Below are 19,730 nucleotides of genomic sequence, written 5' to 3'. Positions count from 1 at the left end.
GTTTAGATGAGCAGTAATGCTAGTATTGCTTATTGGCAAAGTTGTCACACCTGATGCTATTAAATTGACTAACCTCTTTTCACATTTCCTCTTCTGGGACAGTACTCAAGGTGTAGAAGACAAGATCACAAAGCTGAAAGTGACTATGGTTGCTTGGGATCGTCATGACACATGTGTAATCACTGCCGTTAATAACATGACTTTAAAAGTTTGGGACTCGTACACTGGACAGCTCATCCATATCCTTATGGTAAGTTGAAATACAAAGTTTAAAATTTGACTTGCTTGTTAATTTTGGAGGCGACCGTTCCGTGGATATAGGCAACTTAAGGGTCTCACACCTTTTCATTTCCCCCTCCAGCATTTATTTGGCTGCTGCTGTTAGCATCAATTTTTAGGGTCTCTGCTTCTGCTTGGCCACTTTGGACCCTTTCAAACTCCACATTATGCCCCCCAGTCCTTCTATAATTCAGGACTATGCCGATTCCTGCATTTTTGGCAACCTGTTGTGCCTTTTTGAGGGGTCCACTCTGCCCCAATATAGTCCTTTCTTACTCATCCCAGATGTCACTTAGTTTTTAGACATTTCCAGACAATGGTCATACTGGGGGATGCCTGCTCAGCGGGAAGCCCAGCTACTCCAATCCCCAGCTTCAGCTATCCTAATAATCAGTGTACCCAGATGATTAGCTCAGGCTCAAAGACAGTACTTAACCCCTATCTGTGTATTGCTTGCTGTTTTGGCTGGGGGTCACTTTGATTAACCTTATTTTCCTTCCAGGCTCTCTTTTTTGGGTGGTCCTTCTACTTCCTGCACCTCATTTGCCAACCAGGGGATATAGCTTTTAACCTGCTCCTAGTACTAAGTTCTCTCTTGGTTCCCCTTTTATTACCCAGTCCCTTGATAGACACAAATTGTGTGCTCCTTGCAGCCAGAGACCCTTAGACAGCCCCCCTTCACAGGTGTTTCCATTTTGTCCACTTATACTGCGCAAGCCGCTTACTTAGTCGTCAGCTGGACCCTTTTGTATTATTCTGCGGAATCTGCCTACCTTCTCTATGGTAGGTGTCTTATGTGGTGAGCTCTTCTCGGCATCCTGCTTTTTCGCCTCTGGAGTTAGAAATGCCTGTATGACCAGGTCTTTACAGTTAAACCAGAGATATTCTTCAGGTACTGTTATAAATAAGATAGGAGGTAGGGATTCCTTTTGGGCCCCGGGCCTCAAAGGCAGGCATCATTTAACATAAAGATAAAATATAAGATTTCAGCAAACAAGACCATTAATGAGTCATACAGGTAGGACTAGATTAACATTTCTATCACCTGTATGCCTATATTTATAGGTTATATACGTCCCAGGGGGTGACAGATTCCCTTTAACTACTCGTTCAGAGTTTTCTTTGCCTTTTATATTTCTTCTTTCCCCTAATGCCAGGAGATCCCTTCTCTCCCCTGGGCAAAGGCCATCTCAACGCTGCTAATGGCTCTGGACTGACTTTGCTGGGCATAGCTCCATGACCACATCCTGTGGGGCGCAGACACTATGTGGGCTTCTCTTCTTCGTCCTGCTTTTCTGCTGTCCAGTTTAGCTTTTCCTCTCTTAAAGGGAGCCTGTCAGCAGGATTGTGCTAAGTAAACTACAGGTAGTGCCAGGTTGACACCTTTACACTTATTAAAATGATAACTGAGGTTGATAAAATCCGTCCTGTGGTTGTTGTTTAAAATTTGATTGCAGTTTGGAGATAATGAGATGCTCGCGCTTCGGGGCGGCCTGTGGGCGGGTTTTTTTTTGGTGCTCTGTTCTTACATACATGCTTATGGGCTTAAATTATAGGTCACTGAACCTTCAGTCATCTGCCTCCTATTTTAAATACTGCGCTTGTGTAGTTCATATTGTGGTCTTTCAAAAAAATTTTTTTAACTCCAGCAAAATGGCGTGCGCACATGCTCAGTAGCATCTGTCGCTTGCCGATAGACCCTACTGTGCACATGCCTAGGCCATTTTGCTGGAGCCAAATTTTTTTGCTCCAGCAAAATGGCCGCAGCGCGTGTGCAATAGCATCTATTGTCAAGTGATAGATGCTTCTGTGCAGGCACCATTTTGCTGGAGTTAAAAATTATTTTTAAAAGACCACAATATGAACTGCGCAAGCGCAGTATTTTCAATAGGAGGCAGATGACTGACGCTTCAGTGACCTGTCATTTAAACCACAGTGATGAAGATAATGCCAGAACATAAATAGAAATAAAGAAATAGAAATAAAGCCCCGCCCACAGGCCGCCCTGGAGCACGAGCATCTAATTATTTCCAAACTGCAAATAAAGATTAAACAAGAACCACAAGACGGATTTAATCAACCCAGGTATCATTTTAATCAGTGTAACGGCGCCAACCTGACACTGCCTGTAGTTTTCTTAGCATAATCCTGATGACCGTTTCGCTTTTGGGGACAATTTCCTGCTCTTTGTGTTCTCTTTCAGTGCACTCTGGTTTTCTGCATACGGAGTTACTGTGATCTACACTGCTCAAAAAAATAAAGGGAACACTTAAACAGAATATAACTCCCAGTAAATCAAACTTCTGTGAAATCAAACTGTCCACTTAGGAAGCAACACTGATTGACAATCAATCTTACATGCTGTTGTGCAAATGGAATAAACAATAGATGGAAATTATTGGCAATTATCAAGACACTCTCAATAAAGGAGTGGTTCTGCACTTGGGGACCACAGACCACATCTCAGTACCAATGCTTTCTGGCGGCTGATTTGGTCACTTTTGAATGTTGGTTGTGCTTTCACACTCGTGGTAGCATGACACGGACTCTACAACCCACAGAAGTTGCTCAGGTAGTGCAGCTCATCCAGGATGGCACATCAATGCGAGCTGTGGCAAGAAGGTTTGCTGTGTCTGTCAGCGTAGTGTCCAGAGGCTGGAGGCACTACCAGGAGACAGGCCAGTACACCAGGAGACGTTGAGGGGGCCGTACGAGGGCAACAACCCAGCAGCAGGGCCGCTACCTCCGCCTTTGTGCAAGGAGGAACAGGAGGAGCACTGCCAAAGCCCTGCAAAATGACATCCAGCAGGCCACAAATGTGCATGTGTCTGCACAAACGGTTAGAAACCGACTCCATGAGGGTGGTATGAGGGCCCAACTCCCACAGATGGGAGTTGTGCTCAGAGCCCAACACCATGCAGGACGCTTGGCATTTGCCACAGAACACCAGGATTGGCAAAGTTGCCATTGGCTTCCTGTGCTCTTCACAGATGAGAGCAGGTTAACGCTGAGCACATGTGACAGAGTCTGGAGACGCCGTGGAGAGCGATCTGCTGCCTGCAACATCCTTCAGCATGACCGGTATGGCAGTGGGTCAGTAATGGTGTGGGGTGGCATTTCTTTGGAGGGCCGCACAGCCCTCCATGTGCTCGCCAGATTTAGCCTGACTGCCATTAGGTACCGAGATGAGATCCTCAGACCCCTTGTGAGACCATATGCTGGTGCGGTTGGCCCTGGGTTCCTCCTAATGCAGGACAATGCCAGACCTCATGTGGCTGGAGTGTGTCAGCAGTTCCTGCAAGATGAAGGCATTGAAGCTATGGACTGTCCTGCCCGTTCCCCAGACCTGAATCCGATTGAGCACATCTGGGACATCATGTCTCGCTCCATCCACCAACGTCATGTTGCACCACAAACTGTCCAGGAGTTGGGGAATGCTTTAGTCCAGGTCTGGGAGGAGAACCCACAGGAGACCATCCGCAACCTCATCAGGCGCATGCCCAGGCATTGTAGGGAGGTCATACAGGCACGTGGAGGCCACACACAATACTGAGCCTCATTTTGACTTGTTTTAAGGACATTATATCAAAGTTGGATCAGCCTGTAGTGTGTTTCTCCACTTTAATTTTGGGGGTGACTCCAAATCCAGGCCTCCATTGGTTAATAAATTTGATTTCCATTGATGATTTTTGTGTGATTTTGTTGTCAGCGCATTCAACTTTGTACAGAACAAAGTATTCAATGAGAATATTTCATTCATTCAGATCTAGGATGTGTTATTTGAGTGTTCCCTTTAGTTTTTTGAGCAGTGTATATAATTTTTCTCCTACTATAGTTTTGGCAAGGTTCAATGTCTATATAATTCTTCACCACAAGAACTATTACTCTGTGGAGCAGCCTTCCTTAGCTGGTCACAGTGGAAACCCATTGATGGTTTCATAAAAGACTTGTGTGATTTGTTAAAATAAAGTTGCATTATTGTGTAACTGTAAAATTGTGGTTCTGAATATTATAGATGCACCATGGTTGTTGTACCTATACCTGGTCCTTGTAATTTCTCCATCCCTCAGGTCAACATAATTAACGGCTACAGATGATTTAGAACACTTGACGCATCTTCTAATGCTTATTCTTAATATGGTTTTAAGATGGGCATTGAAGGTTGATAACTGTAAATGATGTATTTTGTTCTTGATTTTTTTTATTTTACTTAATAAAACTGTTTCTGTTACATGTTTTCAGGGTCATGAGGATGAAGTTTTTGTGCTTGAATCTCATCCATTTGATCCAAGAGTGTTGTTTTCGGCAGGCCATGATGGAAATGTCATAGTCTGGGATCTAGTTCGCGGGGTCAAGATCCGGTCCTACTTTAACATGGTAAGCCAATATCTGGTTGCTGATTGTAGTAGCTCTGATATAATACTTGTGTCCATATTAACACCAGTATAACTGCAGTTTTAGCTGTTTCTACACATTTGGCCTTTTGTGTGTGCTTCTGATGTACAATTGCATTTACAGAGTTTCTTGAAAACAATAGGCTACATTTATAAGAGTGACAAATTTTATCCTAGTCCAATAGAAGGGACATTACCACATATATTAAAAGGTTTATATCAAAAAAGGTCAATAAATATTCCTCCGCCATAGAATCTTTACACACACAAACCACAGTTATAAACCTGGTTTAAGGAAGATATACAACAAAATCTAATAAAATCATTCTTTTATTTCACCAATTTAAGAAATATAATTCATGAAAATACAATAAAATATAAGTAAAAGCAGAAACCTAAAAACATTAAAGGAGACCCCTCCAAATCAATTCAGTCACATATAATGTTATCCCTAATTACTATACCTGCAAGAATTTTAATATGACTCCAGGCCCATATAAACTAGGACACCAGAACAAATTGCACTATTCCCACAAAAAATGCTCTTAATTAATATTGTGCACAGTATATAGAATACAACGCCAAGTATCATAGATGAATATCAAATACCAAAATAATTAGAGAATATATTCATACTATAAAGTGCCAAAGTAGTTCAAGTAAATATAGTGTAATTGGGACCTAAGTATTAGATGCCTATAGTAGTATCCAAATTGAGCCGGCCATTATACTTACAAAGGGATTATTGATAACACTGTGTATCTGGAGGTCTCCTCAGAAGAACCTGCCCCGACGACGCCGTTTCGCTAATATGCTTCTTCAAAGCATATTGAAGAAGCGTATTAGCGAAACGGCGTCGTCGGGGCAGGTTCTTCTAAGGAGACCTCCAGATACACAGTGTTATCAATAATCCCTTTGTAAGTATAATGGCCGGCTCAATTTGGATACTACTATAGGCATCTAATACTTAGGTCCCAATTACACTATATTTACTTGAACTACTTTGGCACTTTATAGTATGAATATATTCTCTAATTATTTTGGTATTTGATATTCATCTATGATACTTGGCTTTGTATTCTATATACTGTGCACAATATTAATTAAGAGCATTTTTTGTGGGAATAGTGCAATTTGTTCTGGTGTCCTAGTTTATATGGGCCTGGAGTCATATTAAAATTCTTGCAGGTATAGTAATTAGGGATAACATTATATGTGACTGAATTGATTTGGAGGGGTCTCCTTTTAATGTTTTTAGGTTTCTGCTTTTACTTATCTTTTATTGTATTTTCATGAATTATATTTCTTAAATTGGTGAAATGAAAGAGTGATTTTATTAGATTTTGTTGTATATATTAAAAGGTGCATACCCTGCATGCTGCCTGGCCAAATCAAAATACATCTTTTTTTATCTATTTGAATCTTATAATAACATCTAGGGCCAGTTTATTGCACGTGTTAAGTTTAGTCATTTAGTGATTTCTGTGTGTTTCTATATTGTGGCACACTTTTTTTTTTGTTTTCCTGTAGTATTTAATTTCTCCGTGACTGAGAATAGCATTTGCTAATGCTAGTTGATATTGTAATTCCGTGATAGTCATAGTGAGTATCATATCGTAGCAGACAGAATGCCTATGGCTCCAATTATTTTTCTTAATCGATTGCTTTTTTTCTACTATTAAATTTTTTAATTTTCTTTGCAACTCTGAACTCCCCCCATACTGTACTGTGGTACAGATACAAGGCTTTGGAAATTTGAACCTACAGTATGTTGTAACTGTAACCCTTTTCTGGTCTTCTAGTACATACATAATACACTTGGGCCCCGATTTATCAAGACCAGCATGTTTTTCACTGGTCTTGATATGGGGGCATGTAGGAGTCACACTCCTGATTCAATAAGGGGCACATGCCTCTTTTTCATTGAAAATAAATGAAGCAGCAGTCCGGCATCTGACCCACTGCTCCATTTTATAGCAGGGATAAAATTCCCTGTTCTGCTGATCGGTGTGGGTCCCAGAGCTCGGACACCCCTTCGATCATCAAGTATCGCACATCGTATTGATAGATAACTTGTTTTCTCTTGGTAACCACTTTAAGTTACAGTTAATAACTCTATAGTTGAATGTAATATTTCTTCAATGAATAGCAATTTCTTATTGTTCTGGATGTTTAAGATTGTGTGAAATATTTAACTTTCTTGCAGATTGAAGGACAGGGGCATGGAGCAGTATTTGACTGTAAGTGCTCTCCTGATGGACAACATTTTGCCTGCACTGACTCTCATGGACATCTGTTAATTTTTGGCTTTGGTTCAAGCAGCAAATATGACAAGGTATAGTTAACAGAAAAACATTGTATGTGACCAATGGCTTGCAGGCAGTTGGGTAAAATATTGGCTGTTTGATATAGCAGTTCAAACCTGGGGGATAGTGTATTCCACGTGAGCATATATAAAAAATATGGCAGCATGTGGGTAAACAAATAGTGGGGTTTGCTGACCCATGTCCTATGTTTTGGCTCTGAGCCAACTCGCTCTACTCCTCCACACATTCTATCTATCACAATAAATGCCATCACATTTTCCCCTGCATCACAAGTCCGCTGCTTTGGTGCAACTTTCGACTATGCTTTTGTCCTTCAAACCACATATCCAAACCCTTACCACCCCCTGCTGCCTCCAACTCAAAAATATTTCCAAAATATGTCTTTTCTCAATCCCGAATCAACTGAAATGTTATTGTATGCCCTCATCATCTCCTGCATTGACTATTGCAATATCCTCCTCTGTAGCCTCACTGCTAACAGTCTCCTACCTCTATAGTCTGTGCTTAATTCTGCTACCCAATTAATCCACGTCTCCTCTTGTTACTCCTCCACCTCTGCCAATCCCTTCACTGGCTTCCAATTCCACAGGAAATTCAGTTTAACCCCTTACCAACATCTGCTGTACATGTACGGTGCAAGTTGGTAGCGGGTGTATGGAGCCTACTCCACACCCGGCAGGTAATAACTGTGTGTTACAAGACCTAAGACCTGCCCCTAACAACCACGAGCGGAGCTCAGCTTACAATTGTTAACCTTTTCAACAACGCTGTCAAACTCTGACAGCGGCATTAACAGCATGTCAGCATGGTGGTATGCCATTGTGGGCAGGGTGCTGATGGGTTGCTCTGACAGCTGGGGGTCCATTGAAGACCTCTGTGCTAGTCATTACAAAGCTCTATTGAAACCCAGCCTGTGACCTTGCTTCAAAGAAGACAATGATTTTTACAATATGCAGCAATACTGTGGTATTTCTGTATACAGTATAAGCGATCAGACAGTAACAGGTTCAAGTACCCTATGGGCAAAAAAAACAATTAGAATTACCCATCCCCCCCCCCCCCCATAAAAATAAAGATAAAAAATGTAACTACTCAAATTTGCACATTTTTGTTTGCTGCAGTACCGCAAAAAATTCTGTAAGGCTGTGTCCCCACTATGCATTTTTTTTAAGCGTTTCCGCAGCGGCAATTCCGCCACAAACGCTTAAACACTTGGTAGAAGGCCTGCCATGTTCCCCAATGATAATCCGCATGTGCTGTGCACATGCTGCAGAAATTTCCGCTGCGGATTATCATTGTGGAAAAATCCACAGCACTACCAATTATTTTGCGTAAGCGCGGCGTTTTTGCCGCCATTGACTTGCGTTGAATCACTTAATATCCGCATGACTACATGTGCACATGCAGATATTAAGCGATTCAATGTGCCGATGGTACCTGGGTCTGGAAAAGAGGAGACTCTCCTCCAGACCCGGATACCATAGTACCTGTAAAAAAAAAAAAAAAAAAAAAAAAAAGGAATTTAAAATCAAAAACATTATACTCGCCTTCCAATGGCCCCCGGTCTCCTTAGCGATGCGTCCTAGCTCCCCAGCGGCTCACGATGGTCTAAAAGGACCTTCCATGACGTTATTCAGTCATGAGACAGGTCACGCGACCGCTGACGTCGGCGGTTGCGTGACCTGTCACATGACTAAATGATGTCATGGAAGATCCTTTTACACAATCGACCATCGCGGGCCACCGGGGAGAACGGAGAAGGAGACCGGGGGCCATCGGAAGGGGAGTATAATGTTTTTTTTTTATTTTTTACCATTTTTATTCTTTTTTTTTTTTTTTAACTAACTTTGTCACATTTATATAAAATCCATGCCGGTTGCATGGATTTATATAGTGTGACCAAATTGTGAAGCACTTTTCCAAGTGATGCTAAAATCGCTTGAAAAGCGCTTGACAACCCGCATGCGAAATCGCATGTGCAAAACGCTTCACATCCGCATGTCCCTGGCTGAAAAAACACATGTAAATTCTGCATGCATTTTTTCTGCCAGGGAGATGCAGAAACGCTCAGGAAAAATCTGGAGCATTACTGCATCGTGGGCACATAGCCTAAGAAGCTATTAAAATGTCATGTCAATCCCGAAATGGTGTAAATAAAAATGTTACCTTGACCTGCAAAAAATAAGTCTTCATACCGCTGTCGTCTGAAAAATGGCAACACAATCAAAAAGATTTTTTTTCTTTCAAAATTCAGTTTTTTTCCACCATTAAAATAATAAAAAAAAACTAGTCAAGTTTGGTATCGCCGTAATCGTACTGATCAAGAGAATCATATTGACAGGTCATTTTCACCACACAATGTACGCTGTGAAAACATTTCACAAAAAACTATCAGAATTGCCCCCCCCCCCCCTGTTATTTCATATGCAAATTGCCTCTTCAGAGAGGAAAAGGAATAGAACTCTAGTGCCACCTACAGGAAGTAGCAATCCTAAAAGTCAATAGTGACCCTTTAACGAGCCTCATCACATGACTTGGGATAAAAGCCAAACGTGAATTCCCCACCCCTCTTCAGTGCAAAGTATGAGATCTGATTTTGCTATTTCATCGCGCTTGGAATTTTTTTTCCTGTTTTCTAGTATACTGTGGTAAAATGAAAGGTGTCATTAAAGAAAAAAAAAAAGAAAATGAAATTTGCCCATGTTGGCAAAGGGTTAAATTACTAACAATGACTTAGAAGGCTATCTCTAATCGATCTACTTACATCTCCACACATGTAATCTAAAGTCCTCACTCAACCTCCTTCTTTCCTTGTATGTTGCTCACCCAATCGCCTCCAATGTATTCCATCTTGAGCATCCCCGATCTTCTGGAAGTCAGTGCCTCAACACGTCATATTGTCTCCCACTTTTGGAACTTTCAGACATAACCTGAAAACTCATCTCTTAAATAAAGCCTACAGCCTGCAAATATCCCGCTGCCACCTCACTACCACCAGAGCTGCTGCAAAGCCCTGACCTACTATTTAATTCCCATTACCATGTAGATTGTAAGCCAGTGAGTGCAGGGTCCGAATCCCCTCTGTGCCAGTCTGACACTCTTAGATCATTGTAATTTATGTACGGTATGTACTTTTTGTATGTACACTCTTTTCACATATATACAGCACAATGGAATCAATGGTGCTTGAGAATTAAATGTTTGTCTGTATATAAATGAATATAATGTATTTCATTATTTTTTTAGGGCTGTATGCAGTACTCTGTAACAATTTAAGTTTTTTTTTTTTTTATTCTGTTTTTCAGATAGCCGACCAAATGTATTTTCACAGTGATTATCGACCTCTTATTCGTGATGCAAACAATTATGTCCTGGATGAACAAACACAACAGGCGCCACATCTTATGCCACCTCCCTTCTTGGTAGATGTTGATGGTAATCCACACCCAGCCAGATACCAACGTCTTGTTCCTGGTCGTGAAAACTGCAGGGACGAGCAACTCATCCCTCAGATGGGTGTTACTTCATCAGGTGCGTTACAAAGCTAAGCCTTACAAATGGTAAAATTGCAGTACGTCTACGTACCTAATACTTTACCTATATTTTATAAACTTACATTTATGTTGTCTGCCATTTGCTCAGAATAAAAATACAAAAAAAACACCTTGACCTCAAATATATAATTGAAGGCAGCTAAATAGTATGACATTGTGTGTTTATGGTACACCGTGAATATGTGGCATCTTAAAAGTGATGTCTACATTTCCACCATTTTTTTTTTTTTTCCCCCTCAATGAATGTAAAAGTTAAAAAGATAATAAATGTAAATAGGACATTATTTAACACCTTCACGACCTATGACATACAGGTATGTCATAGGTTGTGTCCCGGCATTTGATGCGGGCTCTGGCGGTGATCCCGCATCTTTTCAGACACATGACAGCTGATTTGATTAGAGGTCATGAGCCCTCAACAGCCGCAGGTGGAATCGCGATCCACCAGGAGCATTTAACATGGCCGTGTCGGAAGGATGTCAAAAGTCTAGCCCATCGGCGCCCGTGTCACATGACTGCGGGTCGCCGATGGGTTGGCATGACTACCCGGGGTCTGCAGGAGATTCCTGCTTTTGTCATTGTTTTTAAAAATATTAAACAAATGAAAAAAGTTTAAGGCTGCGTGCCCACTATGCGTTTTTCAAGCGTTTTTGCCGCGGAATTTCCGCAGCGAAAACGCTTAAAAAAATGCTTGGTAATACGTGCCCCATGGTCCCCAATGATAATCAGCATGTGCTATGCACATGCTGCGGAAATTTCCGCTGCGGATTATCATTGCGGAAAAATACGCAGCATGTCCATTAATTTTGCGGACACGCAGCGTAATCGCCACCATTGACTTGCATTGGACTGCACCTGCACATGCGGATATCACACGGTTCAATGTGCGGATGGTACCCGGGTCTGGAGAAGATGAGACTCTCATCCAGACCCGGGTACCATAGAACCTTTAAAAAAAAGAATTTAAAATAAAAAAATAAAAATTATACTTACATTACGATGTCCCCCAGCCTCCTTAGTGATGCGTCTGGTCTCTTATACGGCTCGCGGTGGTGTGAAGGACCTGCCATGACGTCATTTAGTCATGTGACGGGTCACGCGACCGCTGACGTCGGCGGTCGCTTGACCTGTCACATGACTCAATGACATCACCGCAGGTACTTAAACACCACCGCGACCCATACAAAAGACCAGACGGAGCGGAGAAAATACAGAGGGCCATCGGAAGGTAAGTATAATCTTAAATTATATTTTTTACCATTCTTATTCATTTTTTTTTTTTTTTTTTTATAACTATTTCTTGGTTACACTCTATAAATCCATGCCGGTTGCATGGACTTATATAGTGTGACCAAGTTGTCAAGCACTTTCCAAGTGATGCTAATCGCTTGGAAAAGCGCTTGATAACTCGCATGCAAAAACGCTTGACAAACGCTTCTACCTGGCGGGAAAAACGCATGTAAAATCCGCATGAGTTTTTCCTACCAGGGAGAAGTGGAAAAAATATGCAGCATTTCTGCATCGTGGGCACATAGCCTCAATCACCCCCCTTTCTCCCCATTTCCAAATAATATCGCCGTGTTCAGAATCGCTCGATCTATCAATATAAAAAAGAATTAATCCGATCAGTAAATGGCGTGATGAGAAAAAAATCAAAACGCCAGAATTACATTTTGGTCGCTGCAACATTGCAATTAATGGCAATAAAAACATCGTGTCTATCCAAAAATTGTATCAATAAAAACGTCAGCTCAGCGTGCAAAAAATAAGCCCTCATCCAGCCCCAGATCCTGAAAAATTGAGACGCTATGGGACTCGGAAAATAGCGCAATTTTTTTATTTATTTATTTTTTATACAAACTTTGAATATTTTTTTTACCACTTGAAAAAGAACCTATACATGTTTGGTTTCTACGAACTTGTGCTGACCTGGAGAATCATAATGGCAGGTCAGTTTTTAGTATTTAGTGAACATGGTAAAAAAAAACAAACAAACTGGAATTGCCCTTTTTTTTTTTTTGCAATTTCATCGCACTTGAAATTTTTTCCCCTTTTCCGGTACACTATATTGTAAAACCAATCGTGTTGTTCAAAAGTACAACTCGTACCGCAAAAAAAAAACAAAAGATAAAATATAAAATGATAACTATAAAAAAAGTTATGTCTCTGGGAAGAAGGGGAGCAAAAAAAAAAAAAAAACCAGAAAATCCTAAGGTCGTGAAGGGGTTAAAAAAAATCCTACAGTTTGGTTCCTACAGGTCTTATACTGATTGACATTACTCAAACACTGTACAGTCTGTTCTTGCAGTCGTGCTCACATATATTCATCTTTTATTTCTTCTAACCTACCAGATGTGTTACGTAGGAGACAAATGAAAGGAAATATGACTGCTGGTTTAGACCATACTGGATGGATTGTTCTGTTACCACAGTCTTTGTTGTAAACGGAAAGCGTGACATTTTTAATCAAGTGTATTGCAAAGTCGCTTAGGTTTAGATACATTGGGGCAATTCTTTCAGGGTAACAGATTTTATCAACATGGTTGTTTAGGGGATCCAAAAAAAAGTATTCTGATCCCATTGTAAGCGACACCTTTACCCAAAAATAAGTATCCCCACCTTCCTGACTGGATGAAATCCCTGTGTGTGCGTGCATGCACTCCGTAACCTCCATCTGAACCAGGAAGGTTAAAGGTTCATAGGTTCCAGTAGCAAATGATGCTTAATTTCACAAAAAAAACAACACAAACATCTTCTACCTTCATAAGAAACGATGATCAGGAGGACAATGTTCCTAATTTCTCAAGCCATTTCTTTACAGTATGTTATGGAGGTTGCCTCCCTGGGACAAAGGAACTAGGTCTTACAACCTCAGCTCACAATTTGGACTCTGCATATTATTTAAGTACCAGAACATTACTTTAATTTGTATAATGATAATGCCTTATTCTTAATTTACTATGATCATAGGTCTGAACCAAGTTCTTAGTCAGCAGACCAGTAATGAAGTGAGTCCATTGGATAGCCTGATCCAGCGACTACAGCAGGAGCAAGACCAGCGGATAAATGCCGGAACTGGGAATGTCAACAACCGTTCAGCCCGAGGTAACTGTAATGACGTACAGTTGCTTAAAACTATCCAAATAGAGTTCTATCCAGCACATCAGTTTCCATTCCATAAAATCAACAGTGGAAATCAGATGTCAAAAAAGTCCAAAGAGGAGAACCACAAATCAAATAAAATAAGGTCCCTGTTGACATGTTTCGAAGCGCACTGCTTCTTACTCATGACTACGACTCATTACAATAACTTGGTTCAGAGTAAGAAGCAATGTGCTTCGAAATGCGTCAACAGGGAGGTTTTCTCCTTTGGACTTTTTTTTTTTTACATCTTATTTCTTCTATTGATTTTATGGAAAAATAAGTGTTTTTACTTCTGACTTGCTGGATCTGACTGACTTTGGAATGTGCTATATGGTGTGGATTTGGGATTCCGTGCACACGAAAGGACAGGTGAGTTGATTGATCAGTTCACAATTACATGAAACTGATGCATCATAAAGTATATGATATAGGCCATTTTCAGACCAGCATAGTAATGGTGCACTCCTATTAGAGATTTAAGTCATGGACCTACTCTGGGTCTGAGGACCCAAAATGACTGCTTCCTCAGGACATTTGAAATGCAGTTTGGGTCCTAATATCCGTGTTTGTCTCATGACTTGCATGTTAAATACAGGCACACAAATGCACCCTCAATTGGCTTGCTTAAAACTAGCCATAATTATAGTTATACATGTTTACTATAATATGTTATTGTATGAAGTCTTTTAGATGTATGTATGCAGTCTTAAAATATTAAGCAGGTAGACTGTTCAATATAATACACAAATAGTTTGAACAGTTATTCTGTGCTGACAGAGTCCATTTAAAACTAAGTCCCGCCGCTCGGTGATTCATGACGGGGCCACTCATTTAAATAAATCTTCCCACCTGCTTGTTTTCCAACTATCTCCACCTTATTTGACAGCTCTGGTCTCAGAGGCACTGAAAGGAGGCGATAGATGGAAAAACGAGCAGGTGGGAAGTTTTATTAAATTATTTAATTGTTTGACCCTGCCATGAAGCGCTGAGCCCTTGTACTTTGTTTGAACAGTCATTCTGTACTGACTGAATCCCTTTAAGACTGCAGTCTGTCAGGAAGTACTGTCAAATTCTGACTTTAATTTGTACTTTAAAGCTTCAGTGAGTTCCACTTCTGAAGTTCATTCTCCTCCAAATATTGGCTTACGGCGCAGCGGTCAGATTGAAGGTGTTCGACAGATGCACAGCAATGCACCAAGAAGTGAAATAGCCACTGAACGTGACCTCGTAGCTTGGAGTCGTAGAGTAGTGGTCCCAGAGCTTCATCCTGCTGTAGCCAGGTAAATATACTTGTTATGAATTAAAAGGTCGTCTGTTCCTAATTAACATTGTATTAATGTGCTCATGATGGTGGTAAAGGCATTAAACAAAGCCCGATTTATGAGTTTTTATGCCAGAATTCTGACATAAAAGGCTATGAAAAGTTGCAAAATTTAGTGCAGCCTTGCGTTGCGCTAAAATTTTGAGACTTTATTTTTGCCCAGCTCTGACAAAGCTGGGACAGGGGTGTGGTGACCGCTGATTGTCAAATTTATGATGAGCGGCGGTGTTCGTTACTCCACAAATCTTACTTAAGCTGGTACTTGAGTAAGATTTGTGGACAGGCGCACACAACTTCACACCTCACCTGATTCATTAACCCTAGAACGCATGACCATAAAAATCTACATTTTCACATACCTGTGGCCTTTTAGGCCCGTGTGCAAATAACATGGAATAACTCAAACAAAAATGCCAAACAACTATATACCTGAGGAATACCTAGTTTCAAAATTCTAACTAAAGTAATCTTGCAGAAAATAGAAAACAATTAACAGAGTGGGCCTGCGAGGCCCCAGGTATGCGTTCTAGGGTTAAGATCCGTGCGTCTCTTAATAAATCAGGAGCCTCAAGCTCCACTCCTCCCTCTTTACTGCTGCCAGCGTTCTCCGTCAGTCCTCTGGAGACTCCACAACAGATTTGTCATAAAACCTTTAGTTTCCTTTTAGAATCAACATTTTTCTATGGGATACCATACTACAAAATACTCCCACAAAGTATTCTTATGAACTTCCGGGTCTGCCGCGCATGCACGAGCGTGGGGCGCCTCCTGATGGCACTGCATGACTGGGAAACCAGTCTGCGCAGGCGCGAGCGTCCCCCTGCAGGTGCGGGGGAGGAAGGGAGCGCCGAATCACCGCAGGCACTACGGGAGGGACTCCCAGTGCCTTAAAAGATCGCTGTGGACGCCAGTAAATTGCTTCTCTGAAGCTCTGGCACGCTGTCTAGGGGGAATATATATATATATATATATATATATATATATATATATATATATATATATATATATATATATATATATATATATATATATATATATATATATATATATATATATATATATATATATATATATATATATATATATATATATATATATATATATATTATAAAAAAAAAGTGACCAGGAGCTACTTGAGGAGCAAGAGCTGCATCCTCAGTCGCCACCGCTGCCGCCATCCCAGCGCAAAAAGAAGCCGGAAGAAACTGGACCGTAACAGTGGAAGCGGGCGCTCCGGCAGATCAGCGCAGCTAAGACTCCACCTCAGCATCTTCCAGGAGGACTCCGTCTACAAAGATGGCTCCGCCTCCTGAACCGGTACCCGCTCTTCCGTCTGGTTGGTAAGTGATCTTCATGAAAGTCCACTTTGTAACTAGGGCTCCCCCCCCCCCCCCCTCTCTCTCTGTCTCTTATTAGGGAAGAAAGAGTACGGGGAAAACAAAGAATAGGACCTGTGCACTATGCACAGAAGTCTTACCCACTACTTGGGATAAGAGACTCTGCAGCTCCTGCATTGAGCAAACTATATGCGAGGAAACCCCGAAATTTGCCTCTGAACTTAGAGACCTGATTAAGTCGCAGGTTGAAGATACCATTAAATCCTTTTGGGAAAAAGAAACTAAAAACATATCCCCCGAGTTGGGGTCTAGCAGCTCTGAGAATGGCGGAGATTCGGACACATCCGTCTCTTCATCTTCCTTGTCTACAGATAGAGGAGGACGAAGCTGTTTCCCTATCGAGGAAAACAGCCTCATTAAGGCTGTCAGGTCTACCATGGGGTTAGCAGATCCCCGGCCCAAGAAGTCTATCCAGGACGTAATGTTCAGCGGTCTAGAACAAAAAAAGAGGAGATCTTTTCCACTAAATGAGCAAGTTCACTCTTTAATTAAGAAAGACCGGAAAGGAAGGGCTTCCTTTCCCCTAAGCGAAAGTACCTGTTCGATGACCCTGCATGTTCCTTTTGCGAGAAGGCGCCAAAACTGAATGTCGCCATAGCCAAAGCCTCAAGAAAATACTCCCTTCCATTTGAGGACATGGGTGTCTTAAAAGACCCCATGGATAAAAAAGCAGACTCCTTCCTAAAGGGTTCTTGGGAAGCCGCTGGGGGGGAGGGGGTGTTTAAAGCCTGCGGTAGCTGCCACATGTACGGCCAGACCATTAGACCAGCTTGAAACACAACTGCGGCAGAAAACATCTAGAGACACAATTCTTGAAACCATCCCGGTAATGAAAGGGGCAGCGGCCTTCCTAGCTGACGCCTGGAGTTAGCTCAACAGTGCTAGTTAACCTGGCCAGATGAGCCCTCTGGCTTAAATGTTGGCCCGGGGATTTACAGTTTAAATAGAGATTGTGCTCCATCCCCTGTGAGGGTGAATTTCTATTCGGGCCCACCCTTGATGACATCTTAGAAAAAGCAGGGGACAATAAGAAGCGGTTCCCTATCCTGTCTAACACTGCTTATAGAAAACCTTTTCGGAGCAAAATGTTTATCCGTAGAAAACCCCCTAAAAGAGCAGGATAGGTGGGAAGACAGGAGAATGAAGACCAAAGGGTTCCTATTTAACAAACCCCCCCCCCCCCCCTCCCAACGATAGCAGAAAGCCCTCCCAATGAGGATTTGCCCTGGGTGGGGGGAAGGCTATCAGTCTTTCTCCCGGCCTAGGAATTAATATCCGACAGCTCATGGATTCTGAGCCTAATACAATTGGACCTGAAACTTTTGAATCTGGAAAAATCCAAAACAGAACCATGCCAGATACAGGAATACCTAGGCATCGTGCTGGATTCAAAAAGACAAGAGTGTCGTCTCCCCACAGGGAAAATACGCAAAATCATAGACCTAATATTTCGGGAAAAGTCCCACCCGTCTATGTCCCTACGGAAAGCCATGTCCCTTCTAGGCTCCCTGACAGCATGTTTCCTGGCCGTCCAATGGGCCCAAATACACACCAGGATCCTACAGTGGGAAATCCTAGAGGCAGAAAAATCCCAAAAAGGGCATTTAGAAGGGCAGCTAACGCTGTCTGCAGAAACCACTCTTTCCCTAGAGTGGTGGGGGAACATAGACAATCTAGCCTGGGGTATTACTTGGACAATCCCTACCCCTCAAATCCTGACCACAGATGCAAGTCCCGGGGGCTGGGGGGCTCACCTCAACAACCTTGTAGCTCAGGGGGTCTGGACAGAAGGTCTAAAACTAGTTTCCTCAAGCATGAAAGAGCTTCTAGCAGTAGAGTGGGCACTCCGGGAATTCATGCATACACTATATAAGGCTACTACGTGAGGGTCTTCTCAGACAACCGAGTAGTAGTGGCGTACCTAAACCACCAGGGGGGTGCACGGTCCCATTCCCTGATACAGGCGACAGAGGTCATCTTTCGCTTAGCCGAGGAAAACTTACAATCCCTATCAGCCCTACACATAAAAGGGATAGAAAATCGCACCACAGACTTGCTGAGTCTGACACAGCTAAAGCCGGGGCGAATGGGAGTTAAATCAGTCAGTTTTTCATCAGATTGTACAAATGTGGGGACGTCCCTCCATAGATTTGTTCGTCAACAATCGGAACAAGAAAACACACTTTCTGCTTCCTAGACCCCAAAGGAAACCCCATAGCTTTGGATGCCTTCATGATCCCATGGAATTACCCTCTAGCTTACTCTTTTCCTCCGACCGCCCTGATTCCAGCTGTTCTGAGGAAAATCAGGGAAGAGAAAGCGAGAGTAATCTTGATAGCCCCTTTTGGCCAAAGAGGGCGTGGTTTTCATTGCGGAGGATGTTATCAATCTCCGACCCATGGGTTCTTCCGGACCTTCTTTCTCAGGGTCCGGGTCTCCATCCTCAGGCATCAAACTTACACTTGACAGCCTGGAATTTGAGAGGGCTCTTCTGAAGGACAAAGGTTTATCCCCAAATCTTATCACCACACTACTTCAAAATAGGAAACCAGTGACCACCAAACTTTACGAGAAAACCTGGAAGAAATTCCTTTCAGTCTCAGGTTCCAGGCTAGGAGGGAGGTTCCATTGACAGCTATCCTGGAATTTTTACAGAGGGGTTTGGAACAGGGTCTGGCTAGAAGTACCTTAAAAGTTCAAGTTGCGGCCCTGGGAGCCCTCTACAATTTTGATCTGACTAGGGATAGATGGGTATCTAGGTTCATTAAAGCATCATCCAGATCCTGACCCATCCCCTCCCGAAATACTATACCTTGGGATTTAAACTTGGTCCTTTCAGCTTTAACGAAGGCCTCTTTTGAACCTCTGTCAGAAGTGTCCCTAAAAATTCTATCCCTCAAAACAGCGCTCTTAGTAGCGCTCACATCCGCACTTAGGGCCTGAATGTCACTAACCCTATCGGCAGGCCCCTCCTTCTTACAAATCTTGGAGGATAGGGTTACTCTGAAAACTGACCCCGTCTATCTGCCAAAAGTGGCGTCAAGATTTCACAGGTCCCAGGAAATCGCCCTCCCTTCTTTCTGCCCAAACCCTAGGGACACGAAAGAGAGTCTTGCATACACTAGACCTCAGAAGGTGCCTAATCCGGTACCTAGAGGCGACACGAGTGTAGGGAGGATAGTTCTCTCTTTGTTTGCTTTCCGGGCCCTCTTAAGGGGAAGAAAGCTTCCAAGGGCACGCTGGCCAGGTGGATAAGGGAGGCCGTCATACTATCGTACTCCTCACACTGGGAAGCTGCCCTGGAGAAACTGAAG

General features: G+C 42.3%; 1 protein-coding gene across 2 annotated transcripts in view; it reads left to right on the top strand.

Annotated features, from left to right (window-relative positions):
- The window catches only part of PHIP (PHIP subunit of CUL4-Ring ligase complex), a 114,395-nt gene that overhangs the window by 47,591 nt on the left and 47,074 nt on the right, over positions 1 to 19,730 (top strand). For both annotated transcript variants that reach the window (XM_073675600.1, XM_073675599.1), the window contains exons 14-19: positions 103 to 250; positions 4,522 to 4,656; positions 6,880 to 7,008; positions 10,306 to 10,531; positions 13,525 to 13,659; positions 14,795 to 14,978. In XM_073675600.1, coding sequence (XP_073531701.1) covers positions 103 to 250; positions 4,522 to 4,656; positions 6,880 to 7,008; positions 10,306 to 10,531; positions 13,525 to 13,659; positions 14,795 to 14,978 — 957 coding nt within the window. The remainder of the gene's footprint in view (positions 1 to 102; positions 251 to 4,521; positions 4,657 to 6,879; positions 7,009 to 10,305; positions 10,532 to 13,524; positions 13,660 to 14,794; positions 14,979 to 19,730) is intronic.

The sequence above is a fragment of the Phyllobates terribilis genome, unplaced genomic scaffold (assembly GCF_046119375.1).
Source record: "Phyllobates terribilis strain yellow unplaced genomic scaffold, ASM4611937v1 Scaffold_3__8_contigs__length_932513732, whole genome shotgun sequence".
Lineage (NCBI taxonomy): Eukaryota > Metazoa > Chordata > Amphibia > Anura > Dendrobatidae > Phyllobates > Phyllobates terribilis.
Note: the sequence above shows the minus strand (reverse complement) of the source record. Positions and strands in the feature narration are given on the sequence as shown.